Source organism: Coregonus lavaretus (assembly GCF_964263955.1).
Source record: "Coregonus lavaretus genome assembly, chromosome: 1".
Lineage (NCBI taxonomy): Eukaryota > Metazoa > Chordata > Actinopteri > Salmoniformes > Salmonidae > Coregonus > Coregonus lavaretus.
The window spans coordinates 27,453,279-27,477,314 of NC_139988.1; the positions used below are offsets into that span (position 1 = coordinate 27,453,279).

At 40.7% G+C, this 24,036-nt stretch overlaps 2 protein-coding genes across 2 annotated transcripts; both read left to right on the top strand.

The window, feature by feature from the left end:
• Window positions 1-205: 205 nt before the first annotated feature.
• On the top strand, window positions 206-3,533 carry LOC311127337 (homeobox protein Nkx-2.5-like; the record flags this gene model as incomplete). Its single annotated transcript, XM_084159165.1, has 2 exons — window positions 206-596; window positions 2,902-3,533. The coding sequence occupies 2 exons, from the start codon at window positions 206-208 to the stop codon at window positions 3,531-3,533; spliced, it is 1,023 nt and encodes a 340-aa protein (XP_084015291.1).
• Window positions 3,534-10,922: 7,389 nt separating this feature from the next.
• On the top strand, window positions 10,923-12,854 carry LOC311128457 (uncharacterized protein). The gene is made up of 2 exons (XM_084160610.1): window positions 10,923-11,540; window positions 11,998-12,854. Exons 1-2 carry the CDS (start codon window positions 11,192-11,194, stop codon window positions 12,498-12,500), a joined length of 852 nt encoding a protein of 283 aa, XP_084016736.1. The 5' UTR covers window positions 10,923-11,191; the 3' UTR covers window positions 12,501-12,854.
• The last annotated feature ends 11,182 nt before the right edge of the window (window positions 12,855-24,036 follow it).

Consider the following 24,036-nt stretch of genomic DNA (forward strand, 5'->3'; position numbering starts at 1 on the left):
ACAAGCAAGGCTCAGCAATCATTTAGGCTACTGTAGAGGTTTTATTTTTTCTTCTTCAAAGAGACGAATAGACCCCCTTTTGGATCCGTTTACTCTTAAATACCGTCCATCCAAACAAACACCTGCTTGAGGAGTTCTTTATGCTCGGATGAGCCACTTCACCAAGGGACTATAATTCCTACTTCATGTGAACGAATAAGTGCCGATGATCATAATGCTTGCTAGCCCTGTTATTTCTGCCTCCACCACGCCGTTCTCAGTCAAGGACATACTGAAGTTGGAGCTTCAGCAGCAGTCTCAGCAGCAGCGGCTCGCCTCACACCTTGGGCCGCCCCATGAGTGCTCTCACCCCGGGCCGCAGCAGCACGGCTTCGCCATCCAGTCGCCCCCGTCTTGTATGCTGGCCGGCAGAGACAGGGACAGTCCCAGCCCCGGGCTCTTGGAGAGAGAGGCGAGGATGTCCTACCTGAGTAGTCTGACGGTGCAGGAGCGGCTGATGGAGACGTGTCTTGCCGGGGAGATATTCACTTCCCCGGGGCTACAGGGACACTCAGCCGACACCAGCCTGGAAGTTGAGCAGGAGGACATCGACACCAGTGAGTGGGTGTTCGATTACCAGCATACATAGTATCCTAACTATTTGATTTTAAAAGAAAGTATTATATTCTATTATTCTAGCTCTATTATGATTGCTGTATTCTAGATTATCATGCTCGTTTATTAAGTCCGATTACATGATAATACACCCATAATACACCCATTAATATATATTTTTTATTCCATTTAACTAGACAACTTAAGTTTAACGATTATTACAATATTAGCGCCATTTATAGAAAGCGATAGCTTGTAAATGTCTCACTTGAAAAATATATTTGTCATCTACATGCAGCGCACACCTGTAAATAAACGATAAATAGTTTTGGAGAAAATAACGCTCCAAACGACAGCATTTTGACAAATCGTGCATGGCCGAATCACCAGATATAAATATATATGAGCAATCCAACATCATTCGTTTTAAGAAATAATTTAAAGAGCCATGTTGTTTGTCAGATAAATGTACCTACTGCACTGAAATTAACCTTTAGATAAGACAGAAATGATGTTCCGCACACTTGATTTCCTTTTTAGAAATTACAAGTAATATTGGGCCAAATGCTTTAATTAGGCCTATACGTTGAATACAACCTAATTATTTAATGTATTTACTATTTAGGGTGATGTCAGCATTAGTGGGACATCAAGTGTAGTGGGACATTTGTGTTTGAGGGTACTGTACTATGGTAATTTTGCAACCCAATCAGAACAAATGTCATTGGGTTGTTGCAAATGTGTTCTCGGCATGAAAACATGGTTTTGTTTAGTGTGGTCAGATTTCTTAGATGGGGTGACCCGTTGAAACTCCTGAAAAAACGTCATACATATGAAACCTTGAGCTAGAATGATAATTCTGTCCTTCTGTCAATTACAATTCAACAATCTAGCTTTTTAATAACCATTCATGTAAACAGTTATGAATGCGTAGCTGCTGGAAGTAGGGGCGCTGAGGGTGCTGCAGCACCCCCTGAAAAAACTGCATTGAATGACAGTGGAAGGCATTAGAGGGACATTACAAGAGTATAAAAGAAAGAAAGGAAACACAATGACATGAAAAGGAGGATAGAAAATAGGCTACATTTATGAAAGGGGACAGAATTTGAATATGGGGGATAGTAGAGGTGTTTCAGGATCAAGTAAAAGCTGTGCAGACTCCTTTAGTTAGATTTTCACCAAGAGCTTGGAATGTCCCCAATTCAATTTTCTAAGGGCATGGAGGGGGGTTCAATAAAATATTATTGTATAAAAACAGAGAGTGTGTTATCTACAAGCCTCTACAAAGGCTTATTAGTGAGTTCATAACAAGTGTGAGGTGAAGTGGAACACTAATGTATTTTTCTAATGAGAAAATAGTATCCTAGTAAAAAAATATCTAAAGTGTCCCACCAACACTGATAGCCATGCTTTAGCAAAGGTACGGGTCTGATGTTGTTTTGGGGTTTTTAGCATCTCCTGAATAATAAATGATCAAGTTGTTTCATCATAAAAATGTAGATAAGACCTTAATTAATTAAAAATAAACATCACTTGAGTATGTGTAGACTGATTTTGATTGTCTACATAGTGATCTACCAAAAAGTGTCCCACTTTTGCATTTCACCCTATTTAGACCAGGGATGTAAAAAAAATGAAATAAAAAAAACTCAGTCAGTCTCAAATTACTGTTGAGCTAACATATTTGAGATTGGTAAATTAGTCTAGCCAGCTATCTAAACTTGTAGTAATCATGGTTGAATTACCAACCCGGGGGCCCCCATTGATTTTGTTAGTCACTCTCACTCAGATATCATGTTAAAAACTGCAAACATTTATCTCCATACTACATTTCACTTAGGGCCCCCAAAAGGCTAGGGCCGGCTCTGACTACATGTGTGGTGGGTAGGGATGTGGGTATGCAGACCCGTGAGCCACTGCCACTACTCATGATGAGTTCAGATTTCTTTTTTCTTTGTTGCCCATCCCTGATTTAGATGTTCCCATTAAGATGAATAAATAGATTTTAAGTAAAAACCAGTTTCAAGCCACAGACTACATGAAAACAACAATATTTTAACAACAAATCATAGGTAGGCCTATCGATTTCATTTTCCCTGATAGGCTAAATTGATATTCGTGTCATTGATTAGTCAAAGACTCCACTCTGCTGGTGTCCAATGTCTAAATCAGTGCCTAGAGGAATTATGAAAAACATCAGTAGCCTGCGGACCTCCAGGATTAGAATAGCTATTTTGTATAGAATGAAAGAATGGATTGATCTGTCGTCAACTATGACTAAAATATCTCCCCCCTCTCTTTCTCGAGAACCTTGTGGCCTAATAGGAGTGAGGGACTGCGAGGAGTCCACGCAGGCGCACTCGGACTTGGAGAAACCCCCAAAACAGCAGAGGACCCGGAGGAAACCACGCATACTCTTTTCCCAGGCGCAGGTGTTCGAGCTCGAGCGGCGCTTCAAGCAGCAGCGTTACCTATCCACCCCGGACAGGGAACACCTGGCGGACACTCTGAAACTGACCTCCACACAGGTCAAAATCTGGTTTCAGAACAGGAGGTATAAGTGTAAACGGCAGCGGCAGGACAAGACCCTAGAGATGGCCGGACACCCACACCATCCTCCCCCGCCAAGGAGAGTGGCAGTCCCGGTGCTGGTGCGTGATGGGAAGCCCTGCCTGGCTGGATCTCAGAACTATAATACATCCTACACTGTTGGAGTGGGTAGCCCCTATAGTTATAATGGCTACCCGGCATACAATAACCCGGTATATACTAACACTTACTCATGCACGTACTCCAGCCTGCCTGCTCTAGCGCCCAGCACTACTGCTAACGCCTTTATGAATATGGGTCTAGGGAACCTGGGAGTGTCGCAGTCTCAGGCCCAAACACCACAGGGAACAGCCTGCCAAGGAACTCTGCAGGGCATTCGGGCCTGGTAGCTGAATGTGTTGATCTTCAATTTAAAAACATTTGCTTTGTTGATCAAAAGTTGATCAAATTGATCACTAGTATTTTGGTATAAGGAAAAACCTTTCTGTGTCCCATGCAGCGCAATAAGGATTTCTCGTTGAAAGCCGTCATATTGAGACTAATTTTGTACAAAGAGACTAGATGTTTCATCATCAACGGCAAAAACGTGTTTTTGAAAGTTGTTGGACTATTCCAGAGTCACTGTTGGATATAGATATATACTGTGACAGCATTGTAGACTGCCTAAATCCCCATGCGCAACTGTGCGCAATATGGCCTAAACTATTGGGTGCTTATCACTCAGGATGTGAATGGCCTATGCTGGTAAACATTAGCAATGATTATATCTGAGCTCTTTACTTATATAAATATTACTTTATATGTAGCCTGCTGCACAAGGTAAAGTGGTCATTACCAGTGAAAACATTATTAAAACAACATAACAGAAAATCCCTAAATAAAAGATCAAAAATCCATGAGGATATTTTTTCTGCAGCCTTTCTTTTGTTACTTTGACATGTATCCTCATATTGTGCACATGAACAATGCCTGCTTAGTATGTTTTGTTGTTGTTGAAAATAAGCCTTTATTGAGAAATAAAGTGAAACATTTTGGTATCAAAATGAAGGCATATGTTGATTATATTTTCAGAGGGAAAATACAATTGTGGTATCTTTGCACTCTCGCAGTTTAGAAAATAGTTTCGAATGCGGCTGATATAATACACAGTATGAAACTGCAATAGGGCATTGGTTACAGGTCAGTGTCCCATGCTGCTTTGTCAGTCTATAGGCCTAATGACATTTACCATGAGGGGTATAAACGGTCTCTTGGGAACCTGCTAAGGGCAACACTATGTGTGTGTGCGTGAGAGAGAGAGAGAGAGAGAGAGAGAGAGAGAGAGAGAGAGAGAGAGAGAGAGAGAGAGAGAGAGAGAATGCGATTTTACACCTTATGAAACTTGAGGTGGCTGGTCAAGTTCCTTCAATCCCATTTAGAAAAGGTGTGCTGTGTTTGTACATAAACGCATAAATATGTGTGCACAAATGTCGGATTTATTCATGGCGTTTTTAAAATGCTTTGATTGACAGTGGTTGAAACGATAGGCCTAGCCTACTTTCTGATACTGTATGTTCTCATTGTTGGCCATTGAGAAGCGCGCTTTAGTTTTGTACAGGTTCTCCAGCAGTGCCCCGCACATTAAGGACGTTTAGTCTCTGTTTTGCATTTGACAAATTCAGTTCCACATCTTTTTTTTCAGGCCAAAAATTATGCTGATTATTTGCAATCTAAGGATACAATTAAACTTCCGAAGGAAAAATAATAATAACGAAAATACATCACGATTAAAGTAAATTAATCGTCTTCATGTTATGATATGTTAGGCTATACCAAAAATAAATGTTTGAGATATGGCTCCAGCATACTGTTCGCCATCGAAGTCCGTTTTCCAGCCGTCGCTTTGGAAGAGCTGAAGAGAGATGCATATATAGCAGAGCAGGCCAGAAACACAGACAGACACAGACAAGAGCCAGAACTCAGACAGACAGAATGGAGAATTTAGGCTAGAGACAGACGTTATCCAGACAATGCGCTATGATGGTCTGATCGCGCACCCACGGAGGGCCAACAAGGACATTCTAGGCCTAGGCCTAGGCTAGCATAGTATGCTGAACTGATCTCTTACTAATGGCCTAGTATAGAGCCCCACAGTGGAGGTGTCTTGATACCCATAAAACCTAGCGGTCAAACAGGAAAATGGTTCCAATCGTTTTTCCACCATTCATTTTTCCCATAGGGGATTTTAGAAACACTTCTAATAAGGACTGTGTTTCTTGTAGGCTTACCCTGGCATGACGTTTTGATACCCATGTAAATCTCTCTTGGACAAGGTGACTTTTATCAACATATTCAGCTCTATTTACTCTCAGATTCGAAAATGCTAGTTAGCATCAAAGTAGACATCATGTAAGGCTACAAATCCCTGCAAGCTCCTGCACATTATTTCTAGCTGACACCTTTGCTAACAGGTATTGTGTCAATTTAAAACTTGCACAAGACAGTTCACAGAATTGTACATTTAAAGACATTTAGCCAATTTATTCATTACTACATTTAGCTAACATTAAGTAGTTAATACATAGACTCTTACCTTTGCCTCGGCAGTCTTGTCCAGATCATCATGGCATTTGTAGTTCTTTATGATAGCCACATTAGCAGCTAATTAGTGTTTAATTTTGGGGGGATAAATACAGGCAAATATAAAGAGATTTACATGGTTATCAAACCTCCCGCCAGGGTAAGCATACACGAAACACAGCCCTTATTTTAAGTGTTTATAAAAAAACATATGGGAAAAATAAAAGGGTGGAAAAACGATTGGGACCATATCCCTGTTTGAGGACCTTACTGTGATTGTTTTCAATTAAAAATTGTCAAAAATAAACACAAATATCTTGTTAGCAGAGAGCAATTTCTCAAGCAAGAATTTTGTTATGACTGTCTGGGCAACAAGCTCTAATCAAAAGAGGAACCACTGTGCCCTCCCAGAAGCTTGGCTGGTGCGTAAACCCACGAATTCAGACAAACAAAAAAGTGTAATGGGTTCGCATTCAAAAATATGTTGCATAAAGCTTACTTCATTATTACATTTTCACTGCATCAGGGATAACGTACACAGACTTTACGGCTTTACAGCCTTCTTCAGTGTGTAGGTACAATTTTCTTTGAATTCAAAACAGCATTTGTAGAGAACAACCGATGAGCAGCAGGTGTCACGAAGAAATACAGAATTATAAGGTAAGGGAGCGGGCAAAGGGCAACTCACGAATCAACTGCTCCCCATGTGTCCACTCACCTGAATACATCATATCAATTAATTAGCTAGCCCACCACAAAGGACATCAGGCACAGCCATTCATAAATATGTGGGGCCAACTCATAAACAATATGCAAAATCTGATATTTACATTGTTCTTGTATAACAGTCTAAATTTGGCTTATAGGAAGGAGGTGAAATCTAATTCTTCATTTAAACCATGTGGAGACAAACTCTCACAGTCTCACTGCAGAATTAGACATTCATCCACGTTCTACAAACGTAAAATGTTGAAGTTGCTCCAAACGTCAAATTTCGAATAACTTTTGTTTCTCCTACTGCTCTTTATCATTCCATTTCTCCAAATGTCAAATTTCGAAGTTCAAGGTTAAGTTAAGGAACTCACTCATTGCAAATGGTTAAGGTAAGGGTTAAGGTTTGGTATAGGGTTCAATTTTCTTTAAAAAAAAAAGTGTCCACGACTGGGATCGAACACACAACATTCTGATCCAGAGTCATGGCATTACCCATGGGATTACTCATGGGGTAATAGTGCTCACTGTTGCCCCTATTGGCCGGTTTGAAGGCATTTCCCTCAGTTTCGATGTCAGTCTTGAACAACCTGGCTGGTCCAGGAGTGGTCTGTGGGGTGGGGAAAACTGAAAGCTACCTGTTGTTAGCAGAGAGGTTTGGAACTCTCTTATTGGTCTATTAATTAATTTACCGACTGGTGATGTCACCAGGCAGGCCAAAACTCCCTCCCACATTTCAGGCAGTCTTTTCAAACAGCTCTTACACTAAAAAGGGCATTCTCATCATTTTCACAGTTTTATTCCAAACTCATAGTGTGGAAATATATGACTGCACCAGGCCTTTAACCTGTGAAACTGAAATTAGACTGAGTTGCCTTAATTCGATTTGTCATTGGATGAAGGCCTGAACCAATTAGAAACAGTGATTACATAGTTGGGTTGCCACTTTTTCCACTACTTTTGCCCTTGAGGAAATGTCACTGTGTTCTCATGGTAACTTCCATCCAACTTCCCACCTATAAAATGGGAAACATCCCATTGGGCACACACTGGTTGAATCAAGGTTGTTTCCATGTAATTTCAACGAAACTGATCCGATATGTAGACGCCATTAATGGAGATGAAAAAAAACGTAAACAGTGTTTGTCTCCAGTGATAGGCCTCTTCCCCTGGCTATACTGCACTGCCGGTAGAGGATACCTATGTCAGGGTAAGTGGCAGAGAGACCCTAAAGTAAATAGAGATAGCGACAGGAGGGCGATGCCTGAGGACGCGGTGTGTGTGAGTGAGTGTGTGTGTGTGTGTGTGTCACAGCGTGTGTGCCTGCGCGCATGTGTGTGTGGAGAGTGAGTGCCACAGCCGTGATTGCTATCTATCGCTGTCAAAGATAGCAGTTCATCCACAAGGCGCACGGCTCTCACGGAGTTTCCTAAAACAGTCTCCCACGGTTACAGAGAACAAAGGCCAAATATAGAGTAGGCCTATAGACAGCTATAGGCCAAGCAGAGTAACTTAAATACTGATGGACAACCTTACTCCTTCATCCTGGTCTACCCAAGCAGCAGCAGCAGCTGTCAGCGTGGTTGGGGAATGACAGAGATGCGCTCCGGATCCCCGGATGGAAAGAGTAGAGGCATAGATAAACATGTCTAGGCTGTAAAATAGCATTATATAGGCCTATGTAGGCTATATGTTTGCAATATCTATGCTTCTGAATAAATGTGAATCATACAGAATTTTAGGAGATTGTGATGATGCTGAAAAAAGTATATATTCGTTATGCATGCATAGAACCCTACAATAGGTAGGCTACAAATATCCTGTAATATAGGCTACCATGAACACCTGTAGGTTTGCTTAACAGAATTTCCATTACTTCTTCTCTAGACATGTTTTGACACCTCCGGGCTGTGTGTTCTCTTTAGTCAGAGCAGAGAGAAAGAGAGACCTCTCTGTTTAGTCAGGGGACCAAAACACAACCAAGAGGCAAGATCACTCACCTGTCATCACATCAATGAAAGGTAGGCCTGAAGGTTGCACAATATGGACAGAGACAGCAAGGGAGGTGTGTGTTTGTACACGTGTGTACGTGCGTGTGCACGTGCGGAGGGGGACTGCGAGTAGCTGCGCATCAAGGTAACGTGTGTATTTAGGTAGATACGCCACAACTATTTTAAATGAGGTTAAAAAGCTTTTTAAAAAAAATAATCTAGACTAGGCTAATGACAGAAAAATCCAATCACAAAAAATATATATACAACTGAAAATGTAGGACAAAAAGTTATTTTAAAAATCCCAAGAAAGTAAGAACAATGGAATGTCTCAATAAAAGCATGATCAAACATGAAACATAATTACATGTTTAGTCATTTAGCAGACGCTCTTATCCAGAGCGACTTACAGTTAGTGAGTGCATACATTTTTCATTCTGGCCCCCCGTGGGAAACGAACCCACAACCCTGGCGTTGCAAGCGCCATGCTCTACCAAGTGAGCTACAGGGGACCTTAGCAATGTGTAGTTACGTATTATGTAAACAGTTTCCCACAATTATTGTATTTAGAGGACATATAGGCTACCCTAATTATCATGACACATTTTCATTTGAGATCATATTCAGATTATTTTTGTTCTATCGTGAAGATCAGCTCTGTGTTGGAGCCACTTGTCAAGGCGCAGGCTGTATTTCAATACTCTCTCAAACCAATGTTATGACTGAGCCATTCTACTGAGTGTGGTAATAATTACTACCACAGGGTGGCGCTACTTACTCATGAACTAACTAACATTGACAGCAAGTTAAATTAAAGTGAGCTGATTACTTACAGAATGTAGGCTATTATATTCACGCGCAATGATCCTCTGAGTCTTCCCCTTTCCAAATACATCAACCTCACCATGGTTGCCAGAAGAGCTGCTGTAAGATGGATGACCGTGTTCTTTCTGTTGCTGAAATGTTCTAGTTTCTAAATCACGTGTCAAAGTCATTACAAGGAGGGCGGAGGGTCTGCGGGTTTTCGCTCCACCCTTGTACTTGATTTATGAATTAAGGTCACTAATTAGTAAGGAACTCCCCTCACCTGGTTGTCTAGGTCTTAATTGAAAGGAAAAACCGAAACCCGCAGACACTTGGCCCTCCGTGGAATGAGTTTGACACCCCTGAGAGTCCCTTAACAATTCACTTTCACATTTCTCTAAAATCGCATGAGTAATTGAGGTGCTCGTTGGTTTCTCCATCCCTTTCTTCACTTGACCATAACTAAGATATGTTGTTGTTAGGCATACTCTTTTAAAACAATCTCTTATGAAGGCCTAAAATGTTCTGCTCATCCCTTCAGCAAATACAGGAAATGCCACACCTGAGAAAACCACGAGGGTAATCAGCGCTTCACTCACTGTACAAACATTGACCTACAGTATATAGGCCTACTACATTCACCTGATATTTGATCCGTTATGTACACACGTAAACTTTAAATATTTATTTGATTGAACAGTCATTTCGCTGAAAGTTTTGCAGCGTTTGATCCAAGGGACATGCATAGCCTACTGTTTAGGCCATTTTACGCACCATTTTAGCTTCAAATCCACATCAAGGCAAAAGCACAGGAAAGGTGATTAGGACTGTAAACATTTTAATGAGTGTCAGAAAAACGTTCTAAAACCATGAGAAAAACAAAAAAAAACAGGACCGTCTATGAAAGTAACTTTTTGTTACTAGTTACAACCAAATGGACAGAGGGGCGAAGCACACATTTGCGGACAAAAATTTTAAAAAAATACTATATGTCGGCTCCCTGTTTTAATGTCACCCTCTTTACTAAAATTAATGTAGGCTAATATTGAAATGCGTAGGCCTATGGAATTCCTATAGTGTGGATAGCCTATGAGGCCTGAGGCGGTGAGGCTATGGTGCACGACCGCCTCCACATCCATTGTTATTGATCCTTCATAACACATTAAAACCAGATAAGAGTAGGCTACACAAATCCAATGTTCTTAGATCTTGCAGAGCTCCGCGAGCCAATAGCCCATCACAGATTGCCCTCAACAAAATCACCCCACCTAACAGCAAACCTTTCCCATAACTGTTGACGGTCACTACTTTCTACTCATTCCAATAACAACTGTTGTCAAACTCAAACATAAGTTAAAAAAGTTCTGAATTTGTGCTACCTCTGTAGCTCAATTGGTAGAGCATGGCGCTTGTAACGCCAGGGTAGTGGGTTCGATCCCCGGGACCACCCATACGTAAAAATGTATGCACACATGACTGTAAGTCGCTTTCGATAAAAGCTTCTGCTAAATGGCATTACATATTACTACATAACACTTAAACAATGACTGCAGGATTTTTCTCCTTGTCTTCAAATGACGCCCAAGTAGCCTATCCAGTGTAGCTCTCCGTCCTCAATTAAAGTCAAGTGCTTGAGGGATAGACATACAGGGCAAGGCGAACTGGGGCGGGGATAACCAGCTCAGATAGCCAATCAGCGCAGGCTTCAGTGGCAGTAGTGAGAGTTGTAGTGTGGACATGACATCTACTGACACATCCGCTGTTGATTAGACCAGAGGCTGTTTCACCGCAATTAAATCACCTCGGGGGAAGATCAAGAGAGAAGAGCAACGGAGAGGACAACCCGATCAATACCTGGAGAGTTTAGACTTTTGAGGGGTTCTCTGGATGGGCGTCGCACGACTTTAGAGAGCGGGTTGAGAGAGTAGCCTATAAAACTTCGGTTGTGATATAATTATTTTTGGTATTGCGTAAATGTTATCATGGCGCTGGGCTGCTCCTCTTTCTCCATCAAGGACATCCTCACCCGGGGACGTGACGCACGAGACAACGTTCCAACTTCACGGGATATGACAGAACTCTGCACGTTAAAGCTTGCCTCCATCAACCAGGACCGGCAAACCGAGAGCAGGGATGGGAGCTTGAGGGGCCCCGGTTCATCCACATCGGATTGCAGTGACGAGCACAAGTGGGGTGAGATGGAGATTAAACACATCTGCCAAGGAAGTATTAGTTCCTCTCCCGGTTTGGGAGACATCCGGAACCCTATGTCCGAGTCCGGTAGTGAAGAGTCCACTGGAGAGGATGCGGAATACATGGCATGCAAAAAAGGTAGCCCTCTGTCTGTCTATAAGATTATTGGTATTGACCATGAATCTAAATGCAATTATAAACTGGGTGGTTCGAGCCCTGAATGTTGATTGGGTGAAAGCCGTATTCCACGGGTATGACAAAACATTACTTTTTACTGTTGTAATTACGTTGGTAACCAGTTTATAATAGCAATAAGGTACCTCCGGGGTTTGTGGTATATGGCCAATATATATATATATATGCCTAAGAGTAAAATGATAACCCTACTTACTGGCTTTGAACTTGTAGCCTAATTTATTGAGTAATAAACATCAGTGTAAGTGCTTGGGGACCTCTTCACTTGAATGACATGGAAACACGCGGTGTCCTGGAGAGATATAGACTAGCCTATGTTGTTGCTATTTGAAAAATAACGAGGTCGCCTGTTTGCCAAATAACCACAAGGCCTTTTACTTTTCTCTTTCCTCCAATACAGACATAAACAACAAACAACAACCCAGTCTGGATCAGGAAGATGAGGATGAAAGGGAGAGTAGTTACAGCACGGTGGGCCAATCCATATCTGGTAACAAGAAGCGCTCCCGTGCGGCCTTCACCCAAGCACAGGTCTATGAGCTAGAGCGTCGGTTTAACATGCAGCGCTACCTGTCCGGTCCTGAACGGGCGAACTTGGCGGGCGCCCTGAAGCTCACGGAAACCCAGGTGAAAATCTGGTTCCAGAACCGGAGATATAAGACCAAACGGCGGCAGATGGCGGCCAAACTTGCCGCCTGTAGCTCCTCTACACCAGCCACACTGGCTAAGAAAGTGGCGGTGAAGATCCTGGTTCGAGACGATCAGAGACAGTACCGAGGGGACGAGCTTCCTAGTCTGCCTGCTCTGCCTCTATACCCGGCCTACCAATATGGATACTACCCCTACATGTACTGCTTCCAGCCATGGATCTCAAGCAATGCGCTTTGTGGGGGCATGCATTGACATAATGGTGTAGCTACAATTCCTCACATGACATTCACTAACTTTATGGACTTACTAAAAGACGACAAAGACACTGGATAACCAGACGACATTTCTACATGCGTTTATGTGTAGCTAAATACTTTCTTTATTCTCTATTGGAGATTGAGGTCATTTCAACGCACAGGGAGCTTTTTGATACTGTATACCTGCAAGGCAAATGGGCCTATAGACATTACACTGACAACATTGATGGATACAGTTAAATGTAGTAGCCTACATGTAAGAGAAGGCCTAGATAATAATATTGGAATTATTACGCAGGAATGTGCATCGAGTTTAACTGTATAGTCAAATAATAACTAAATAAAGCTTAAAAACAATTTGGCAGTCATCATTATCCTAATTTCATTGTTTACACACACAAAAAAAGATGACTAATTATAAAACAGGAGCAATATAGGTTAATTTAGGATTATGAAATATGTAGGCTAATATCAAGTGCTAAATCGAAATAAACTCCATTTGTATTTCCAACATTTTCATACACTTTTGATAGACTTTTCGATCTAAGCCTTGAACTTAATAGGTCTAATAACTTTTCACATTACTCGATCGCATATATGCAATAGATTCGTTAAAACATTGATACAACGGAAATACAATTCAAATACTTAGGTAAACTAACGACTTTTTTTTCTCCAAATTAAGCCAACAGCCATCTTCATGAAATTATGAAATTCGAAAGAGAAAAAAACAAATATATGGATTTCAAAATATTGTAGGCTTTTTTCTAAACATTCTTAGGGGTTGATGACGAATTTCATCATGACAGACACAATACAAGTACTAAAATAATAATAATATCTGCATTGTATCTGTATTTAGCTGCCTGTTAGAAGTTGAACACACAATATGTGGACATGATGATGCAAAATACTTTGCACCATTGAGGACGTAATACCTGTGAACATGGTTAGTATTAGCCTATGGTCGAGATCTTGAAGACTACAAGTAACTAAATTGAATAACCGACATTCTACAATCTAAAAATGCTGTGTTTGAAAACAACCCAATTTTATAATTGAATATGAGGCTTAGAATGTAAAGGGATCAAATCACATTTTATCTGTCACATGCTTCGTAGACAACAGGTGTAGACTAACAGTGAAATGCTTACTTACAATGCAGAGTTAAAGATAAGATAAAATACAAAATTGAAATAGTGACACGAGGAATAAATACACAGTGAATAACGAATACAAATTACGAGTAAAAATAAGATGACTAGCCTATATATATATATATAGGGAGTAGAAAAGAACATGGCTATATACAGGGAGCACCAGTACCGAGTCAATGTGCAGGGTACGAGGTAATTGAGGTAGCTATGTACTGTACATATAGGTAGGGGTAAAGTGGCTAGGCAACAGGATAGATAATAGACAGTAGCAGCAACGTATGTTGTGAGTGTGGAAATGTGTGTGTATGTGTGTGGCGTCAGTATGCATGTGTGTGCATGTTATGTGTGTGTGGGCGTATGTAGTGTATTATCATACAGGAGGATAGGCTAGTTTATATTTATTACATTTTTATTCTAAACGCTTTCACGTTTTCAAAATGTTGAGCCAAAAATCATAATTCATCTAACTAAATACGTGCTGCTGACACGGCCCTGATTTGTTTTGTGGTTAAAGTGTGCAAATGTCACCTACCTTCTCCACAGGGCTTTAAATGATTTTCCAAACAGATCTCGGAAGGTATTGGCATTAAGGACCATAAATAGTGACCGTGGTTGAATGGTAGACCTAAATCAATGTCATATTAATAGTAGATCTGTAATTCGTATTGGCTAATCATACATTTCCCTATTGATAATACAGGTATAACAACCAATCGAAATAAAATCATAATTATTTATCATTCAAATACATATTGAAAAGTACAGTTTAAGGTACTAATTTAAACTTTAATCCTGACCTAATAAACCTGGAAGAAAGTGTATAATCAAACGTGTAATGTTCACAAAATGCAAACATAAAGACAATTTGAATACGAGTGTGTACACGAATTGCAAACGTGTACCTACACGTAATAAAAACGTGTGATGTACACAAAATAAAAAAGTGTGTACTCTATGAATTACAAAGTGCACTACATAAACTTATACCTGAAATGTGTACAGTGCTTTCAGAAAGTATTCACACCCCTTGACTTTTTCCACATTTAGTTGGTGGAATTGAAATTGATTTGTCATTTTTTTGTCAACGATCTACACAAAATATTCTGTAATGTCAAAGTGGAAGAAAAATTGTAAAAAATTAATGAAAAATAAAATACTAATATATCTTGATTATGTAAGTATCCAACCCCCTGAGTCAATACATGTTAGAATCACCTTTGGCAGCGATTACAGCTTTGAGTCTTTCTGGGTAAGTCTCTAAGAGCTTTGCACACCTGGATTGTACAATATTTGCACATTATTATAAAAATTATTCAAGCTCTGTCAAGTTGTTTGTTGATCATTGCTAGACTGCCATTTTCAAGTCATGCCATAGATTTTCAAGCTGATTTAAGTCAAAACTGTAACTAGACCACTCAGGAACATTCAATGTCATCTTGGTAAGCAACTCCAGTATATATTTGGCCTTGGGTTTTAGGTTATTGTCCTGCTGTAAGGTGAATTTGTCTCCCAGTGTCTGTTGGAAAGCAGACTGAATCAAGTTTTCCTATAGGATTTAGCCTGTGCTTAGCTCTATTCCATTTATTTTTATCCTGAAAAACTCCATAGTCCTTGCCAATGACAAGCATACCCATAACATGATGCAGCCACCACCATGCTTGAAAATATGAAGAGTGGTACTCAGTGATGTGTTGTGTTGGATTTGCCCCAAACATAACGCTTTGTATTCAGGACATAAAGTTAATTTCTTTACCACATCTTTTTCAGTTTTACTTTAGTGCCTTATTGCAAACAGGATGCATGTTTTGGAATATTGTTATGCTGTACAGGCTTCTTCTTTTCACTCTGTCATTTAGGTTAGTATTGTGGAGTAACTACAATGTTGTTGATCCATCCTCAGTTTTCTCCTATCACAACCATTAAACTCTGTAACTGTTTTAAAGTCACCATTGGCCTCATGGGGAAATCCGAGCGGTTTCCTTCCTCTCCAGCAACTGAGTTTGGAAGGATGCCTGTATCTTTGTAGTGACTGGGTGTATTGATACACCATCCACAGTGCAATTAATAACTTCACCATGGGGATATTCAATGTCTGCTTTTTTTTTACCCATCTACCAATAGAGGTATTGGAAAACCTCCCTGCTCTTTGTGGTTGAATCTGTGTTTGAAATTCACTGCTCGACTGAGAGACCTTACAAATAATTGTATGTGTGGGGTACAGAGATGAGGTAGTCATTGAAAAATCATGTTAAACACTGTTATTGCAGACAGAGTGAGTCCATGCAACTTATTATGTGACATGCTAAGCAACATTTTACACCTAAACTTATTTATGCATGCCATAACAAAGGGGTTGAAGAATTATTGACTGAAGACATTTCAGATTTTAATTTTTAAATAAATTGTTTAATTAAAAATGTCTATAAACATAATTCCACTTAGACATTATGGGGTATTTTGTGTAGGCTAGTGACACATCTCAATTTCATCCATTTTAAATTCAGGCTATAACACAACAAAATGTAGGAAAAGTCTAGGGGTGTAAATACTTTCTGATGGCACTGTATCTATTCCACTAAATTATCATAAAAATAATGTATTACCGTGTGGAGTTTTGTCTGCTGTGTTTGTAGCCTAGCTTGTTAACTCCTGTTCTGAATCAGCTGTCTCTTCAGCTGCATGAGTTGAGAGGCCAAAAAGAAGAACAAAATAAAAGACTTCCCTTTATCCAAAAGTGTAGACTTCACTGAATTATGTTGATACTTGATCGTTTTGGGTGTTGGGGCTATATTAAGGGGTGCTGTTAAATTGTACAAATGGCACCCCATACCATATATTCCTATATACACTGAGCATACAAAACATTAAGAACACCTTGACACAAACCGGTGTGCTTGGCACCTACTACCATACCCCACGTTCAAAGGCACTTAAATATTTTGTCTTGCCCATTCACCCTCTGAATGGCACACATACACAATCCATGTCTCAACTGTCTCAAGGCTTAAAAATATTTCTTTAACCTGTCTCCTCCCGTTTATCTACACCGATTGAAGTGAATTCAACAAGTGACATCAATAATAGATTCATAGCTTTCACCTAGATTCACCTGGTCAGTCTATGTCATGGAAAGAACAGGAGGCTTCATGTTTTCTACACTCAGTGTATTACAGGTATGAATGTGTGTTTACTGCTGTTGTGAATCCCCTGCTCTAGGCCCAGTTGCATGAGTCAGATAGCTTCAATAGAGCATGTCGGTGTTGCTCCACACTGCCCTGCTGCTCAGGACAGAACCACATTACCGGTAATCATGCTATGCTGAAAAGACTGTACAGACTACACCCTCATCTCACTGCAATAGGCCCTGTTGAGCAACCTGGACTCAGGGGTAGACATAACATAGTAAAGGTAAATCTGGGATGCATTTACATTTACATTACATTACATACATGCGACAATAAGTATGATATGTTACGTTTCGTATGGTATGTATTCATTTGTGGATGTCCATCATCCATTTCATATGATATGTTACATATTACAATTCGTATGATATGTTGCAAATTGCAATTCGTACAATATGATACAAATTTGCAAAATGTATGCTATGCTATGAATTCCAATTGGTTGTGGCTAACGTTAGCTTGGTGGCTAACGTTAGCTAGGCTAGGGGTTAGAGTTAGGGGTTAAGGTTAGGGTTAGGAGTTAGGTTAAAGGGTTAAGGTTAGGGTTAGCTAACATCCTAAGTAGTTGCAAAGTAGCCAAAAAGTTGTAATTAGTTGCAAAGTTGCTAATTAGCTAAAATGCTAAAGTTGTCCATGATGAGATTTGAACACACAACCTTTGGGTTGCTAGATGTTTGCGTTATAAGATAGGGTTAGGGGAAGGGTTAGCTAACATACTAATTAGTTGCAAAGTAGCAAGTAGTTGCAAAGTTGCTAAAGTTGTCAGTGATGAGATTCGAACACACAACTTTTGGGTTGCTTGATGTTTGCGTTATACGCCTACCCATCCACCCTGACCAACCACCCTACTCTTGTTTTTGCCTTAAGTAACCTTCTGTCTTATGCAGGGGTTGGAACCAAAGTTATTTCCCAATCATTTCGTTCTGAACAGAATCACTATTTTGCGTTTTGTTCCACTGTTCCGACTAGCCAAATAAAGTTCTGAACTGGTTCAAACCCCAAAAAGTACTGGTTTATATTGTTCCTTTCTGTTCCTTTTTTAACCTGTGAAATCAATTTTTTTTTACATTTAGCTCATTCAATTACTTCACCAATCAGTGCAGGCAAGCTAGTTGTTTACATGCGTGATGGATAGATAAGTGTAGCCTATGGCGCAAGATGAAAATTGTGCGGGTGGGGAGATAGTGAGCGAGGGTTGAGGAGAAGGCTTGAAGCACTGGGCATCTTGTAAGGACATGCATTATATGAATTAGGTCCACAGAATTATACTTAGGAGGATCAGCTTCTATGGAGGAACTTTGAATGTCCTTTGAGCTAGCTAGCTAACAAGCTTGTGTGTGCAGAGCGACACCAGAATTATACATACGTCTTCCATGGAACGTGATAACGTGAAATGTGATAACTAGGCCTATAGTATCCTTAACTAGCATTGAGAAAGTTAATCCATTCTCTAGCTAATTAAAAATCTCTCTCCCTATCTTCTGAATCAAGCTTGTAACGTCAGTACAGTAGCTTATGCTTCGGAGGGGGAGGGGCAGGTAACCTAAACACGCACAGGCAAAGATTTAGGACAGTATGGATCACTTTCTTTCCAGGTTCCGTTTCTGTTCCTGGTCTTATGTAACCATACCAAACGTAACATATCATACTAATTTGAGTGTCCCGGATTTACATTTACTATGTTACATCTAGTCTATGAGACCAGGCTGTGCCGAGGGGTTAGCTACTGCAGTTTAACTAAATATAAATATGTATGTTGGATGGAGTTAAGTGGCAACGGGCTATCTGGTGGGGAATAGAAAATGGAATGAGGAATGCTGAAAGCGACATTAGGCCTACTTCAAGATGGGAACTTAGTAAAGTCGTGTGCATTCTACATAGAGAGGGTTTATAAATAATAAGTGCATTGTCTGTAGGTAAAATTATTGTGGTTGCAATGCACATCTAGAGGTCTGCTTTTAAAAATATAGCTTGTAACAAGCTGTCATGTATACTCCCCCTCTGGCCTCTTGGTCACCAGGCTACTCTTTATTACGCACACCTGTCACCATCGTTACGAGCACCAGCGCCTCATCAGACTCACCTGGACTCCATCACCTTCCTGATTACCTCCCCTATATATGTCACTCCCTTTGGTTTCTTCCCTAGGCGTTATTGATTCTGTTACTCTGTTCCTGTCTGTACTCTGCTCTTGTTCCTTGTTTTATTTATCATTAAATGCACTCCCTGTACTTACTTCCCGACTCCCAGAGTACATTGTTACACAAGCATAGATGTGATTTCCTGAGTTGGCAGTTACCCAGTTTAGTCAGGTTGTAGAGTGCTTCTCACGCCTGATGCTATGTCTGCTAATTGACATCAACATATCATTAATTTCTATCTTAACTGATGTGTGGTGAGAGTTTGGGCACAAAATGGTTGCAGTGGCATCACTTAGGTAAGTGAAACATCAGTACTATTGGATAAGGTGAGTTCTTCTCCCTAACAACATAAAACAAGTATTCATCATTACTTGAAGTATTCCAATGCATTATCGGTAGTAGTAGTATTGCAGCTGTAGTGAAAGTCTCCATCACCCTGTCTGCCTACCTACATGCTACACACCCACTAGGCCTCCAACCTGTTTGTCAGACAGAGTCTCACTCTCACCTTGGGCAAGACACTGGCAGCTGCCCAAGTCTCATTCATCTCTCTCAGATCAGATTAACCACTAAGCTATCACAAGTGGTTGGCATTGTAAACACATGGTTCTGGGGAGGAGAGACAACACAATTTGTGACTAACGGACCATCATCAAGTGACATCTATTGACATTTACAGGGTGGTTACATTCATGTGACAATAGTAACACTTGGGTGATTAGAGTTATCATTACAGAAGTGACAGCATCCTTGACAAATAGGAATGTTTTAATTGAAGTCAAAGATATCTCTGGGTAGCTATGTTTCTGTGGCAATAACACATTGTAGACAATAGCTAATATTGTTATTGTAGTGTTCCTGTAAGCATACTGCAACAAATACCAAGACCACTGGACCATTATGGCACAGGAGGTAGAGTACTTGCTTTTCAGTTGATCTCCGGTCCTGGAGACCTAAAGGGTGTACAGGTTTTTGTTCCATCCAGCACTAACACACCTGATCATGGTCATGGTCCCAAATCCCAACTGAAGACCATGATTAAGTTATTATTGAAACAGGTGTGTTAGTGCTGGTTGGACCTTGGATCAAAAGCCAGCACATCTAGACCCTGCAGCCCCTTTTGGTAGTAGATAAGTGGGAAAAGGCCTGAGTCAGCAAGCTAACGTCTGTGTTTATCTATACATATATAATGCACAAGTACAGTTGAAGTTTACATACACCTTAGCCAAATACATTTAAACTCAGTTTTTCACAATTCCTGACATTTAATCCTAGTAAAAATTCCCTGTCTTAGGTCAGTTAGGATCACCACTTTATTTTAAGAATGTGAAATGTCAGAATAATAGTAGAGAGAATGATTTATTTCAGCTTTTATTTATTTCATCACATTCACAGTGGGTCAGAAGTTTACAAACTCTCAATTAGTATTTGGTAGCATTGCCTTTAAACTGTTTACCTTGGGTCAAACGTTTCAGGTAGCCTTCCACAAGCTTCCGAAAATAAGTTGGGTGAATTTTGGCCCATTCCTCCTGACAGAGCTGGTGTAACTGAGTCAGGTTTGTAGGCCTCCTTGCTCGCACACGCTTTTTCAGTTCTGCCCACAAATGTTCTATATGATTGAGGTCAGGGCCATTTTGCCCCAACTTTGGAAGTATGCTTGGGGTCATTGTTCATTTGGAAGACCCATTTGCGACCAAGCTTTAACTTCCTGACTCTTGAGATTTTGAGATTTTGCTTCAATATATCCACATAATTTTCCTTCCTCATGATGCCATCTATTTTGTGAAGTGCACCACTCCCTCCTGCAGCAAAGCACCCCCACAGCATGATGCTGCCACCCCCGTGCTTCACGGTTGGGATGGTGTTCTTTGGCTTGCAAGGTACCCCCTTTTTCCTCCAAACATAACAATGGTCATTATGGCCAAACAGTTCTATTTTTGTTTCATCAGACCAGAGGACATTTCTCCAAAAAGTACGATCTTTGTCCCCATGTGCAGTTGCAAACTGTAGTCTGGCTTTTTTATGGCGGTTTTGGAGCAGTGGCTTCTTCCTTGCTGAGCGGCCTTTCAGGTTATGTCGATATAGGACTCGTTTTACTGTGGATATAGATATTTTTGTACCTGTTTCCTCCAGCATCTTCACAAGGTCATTTGCTGTTGTTCTGGGATTGATTTGCACTTGTCGCACCAAAGTACGTTCATCTTTAGGAGACAGAACGCGTCTTCTTCCTGAGCGGTATGATGGCTGCGTGGTCCCATGGTGTTTATACTTGCGTACTATTGTTTGTCAGATGAACGTGGTACCTTCAGGCACTTCCAAGTGTGAACCAGACTTGTGGAGGTCTACCATTTTCTTTTCTGAGGTCTTGGCTGATTTCTTTTGATTTTCCCATGATGTCAAGCAAAGAGGCACTGAGTTTGATGGTAGGCCTTGAAATACATCCACAGGTACACCTCTAATTGACTCAAATGATGTCAATTAGCCTATCAGTAGCTTCTAAAGCCATGACATCATTTTCTGGAATTTTCCAAGCTGTTTAAAGGCACAGTCAACTTAGTGTATGTAAACTTCTGACCCACTGGAATTGTGATACAGTGAATTATAAGTGAAATAATCTGTCTGTAAACAATTGTTGGAAAAATTACTTGTGTCATGCACAAAGTAGATGTCCTAACCGACTTGCCAAAACTATAGTTTGTTAACAAGAAATTTGTGGAGTGGTTGAAAAACAAGTTTTAATGACTCCAACCTAAGTGTATGTAAACTTCCGACTTCAACTGTATGTAAACATTGAGTCTGAGAGCGAGAGCCAAGCATCGCCTTCACGCTTCCCTGCTGTTTGACGTGAAGAGGTTCATAAAACAGATAGAGAGAAAGAGAGAAAGGACCCACTGGGCACACACTGGTTGAATTAACGTTATTTCCACTTCATTTCAATGAAATTAAGTTGAACCAACGTGGAATAGATGTTGATTTGACGTCTGTGCCCAGCGGAGAGTGAAAAACCCTTGAATGAGTATGTGTGTCCAAACTTTTGACTGGAACTGTATATTTTCTGGGTGATTTAAATATTGACTGGCTCTCATCAAGCTTCCCACTCAAGAAAAAACTTCAAACTTTAACCAGTGCCTGCAACCTGGTTCAGGTTGTCAATCAACCTACAAGGGTATTTACAAACAGCGCAGGAATGAAATTATCACATGTATTGATCACATCTTTACTAGTGCTGCAGAAATGTGCTTTAAAGCAGTATCCAAATCCATAGGATGTAGTGATCACAATATAGTATCCATATCTAGGAAAACCAAAGTTCCAAAGGCTGGGCCTAATATAGTGTATAAGAGGTCATACAATACGTTTTGTAGTGATTCATATATTGATGACGTAAAGAATAAATGTTGGTCCGTGGTGTGTATAATGAGGAGCAACCAGACGCTGGACTTTAAACATTTATGAAATTTTACATTTACATTTACATTTTAGTCATTTAGCAGACGCTCTTATCCAGAGCGACTTACAGGAGCAATTAGGGTTAGGTGCCTTGCTCAAGGGCACATTAACGTCATTTAGCAGACGCTCTTAGCCAGAGCGACTCGCAAATTGGTGCGTTCACCCTATAGCCAGTGGGATAACCACTTTACAATTTGGGGGGGGGGGGGGGGGGGTTAGAAGGAACACTTTATCCTATCCCAGGTATTCCTTAAAGAGGTGGGGTTTCAAATGTCTCTGGAAGGTGGTGAGTGACTCCGCTGTCCTGGCGTCGTGAGGGAGCTTGTTCCACCATTGGGGTGCCAGAGCAGCGAACAGTTTTGACTGGGCTGAGCGGGAGCTATGCTTCCGCAGAGGAAGGGGAGCCAGCAGGCCAGAGGTGGATGAACGCAATGCCCTCGTTTGGGTGTAGGGACTGATCAGAGCCTGAAGGTACAGAGGTGCCGTTCCCCTCACTGCTCCATAGGCAAGCACCATGGTCTTGTAGCGGATGCGAGCTTCAACTGGAAGCCAGTGGAGTGTGCGGAGGAGGGGGGTGACGTGAGAGAACTTGGGAAGGTTGAACACCAGACGGGCTGCGGCATTCTGGATGAGTTGTAGGGGTTTAATGGCACAGGCAGGGAGGCCAGCCAACAGCGAGTTGCAGTAGTCCAGACGGGAGATGACAAGTGCCTGGATTAGGACCTGTGCCGCTTCCTGTGTAAGGCAGGGTCGTACTCTCCGAATTGCTTATTCTAGTTACTAAAAAGCACGCACCCATTAAGAAAATGACTGTAAAAACTGTTAAATCCCCTTCGATTGACGAGGAAGTGAAAAATTGTATGGTTGAGAGGGATGAGGCAAAAGGTATGGCAAATAAGTCTGGCAGCCCAACTGATTGGCAAACGCACTGCAAATTAAGAAATCATGTGACTAAACAAAATAAAAAATAAAAATAAACTATACTATGGAACAAAAATAAATGATATAAAGAATGATAGTAAAAAGCTTTGGAGCACCTTAAATGACGTTTGGGAAAAAAGGCAAACTCGGCTCCATCATTCATTGAACCAGATGGCTCATTCATCACAAAACCCACTGATATTGCCAACTACTTTAATTACTTTTTCATTGACAAGATAAGCAAACTTAGGTATGACATGCCAGCAACAAACGCTGAAACTACACATCCAAGTATATCTGACCAAATTATGAAAGACAGGAATTGTACTTTTGAATTCCGTAAAGTCAGTGTGGATGAGGTGAAACATTGATTGTTGTCTATCAACAATGACAAGCCACCGGGGTCTGACAATAATAATAACAATAATAATAATAATAATATGCCATTTAGCAGACACAATCTGGATGGAAAATTACTGAGGATAATAGCGGACGATATTGACACTCCTATCTGCCACATTTTCAATTTAAGCCTACTAGAACGTGTGTGCCCTCAGGCCTGGAGGGAAGCTAAAGTCATTCCGCTTCCCTAGAATAGTAAAGCCCCCTTTACTGGCTCAAATAGACAACCAATCAGCCTGTTACCAACCACTAGTAAACTTCTGGAAAAATTTGTT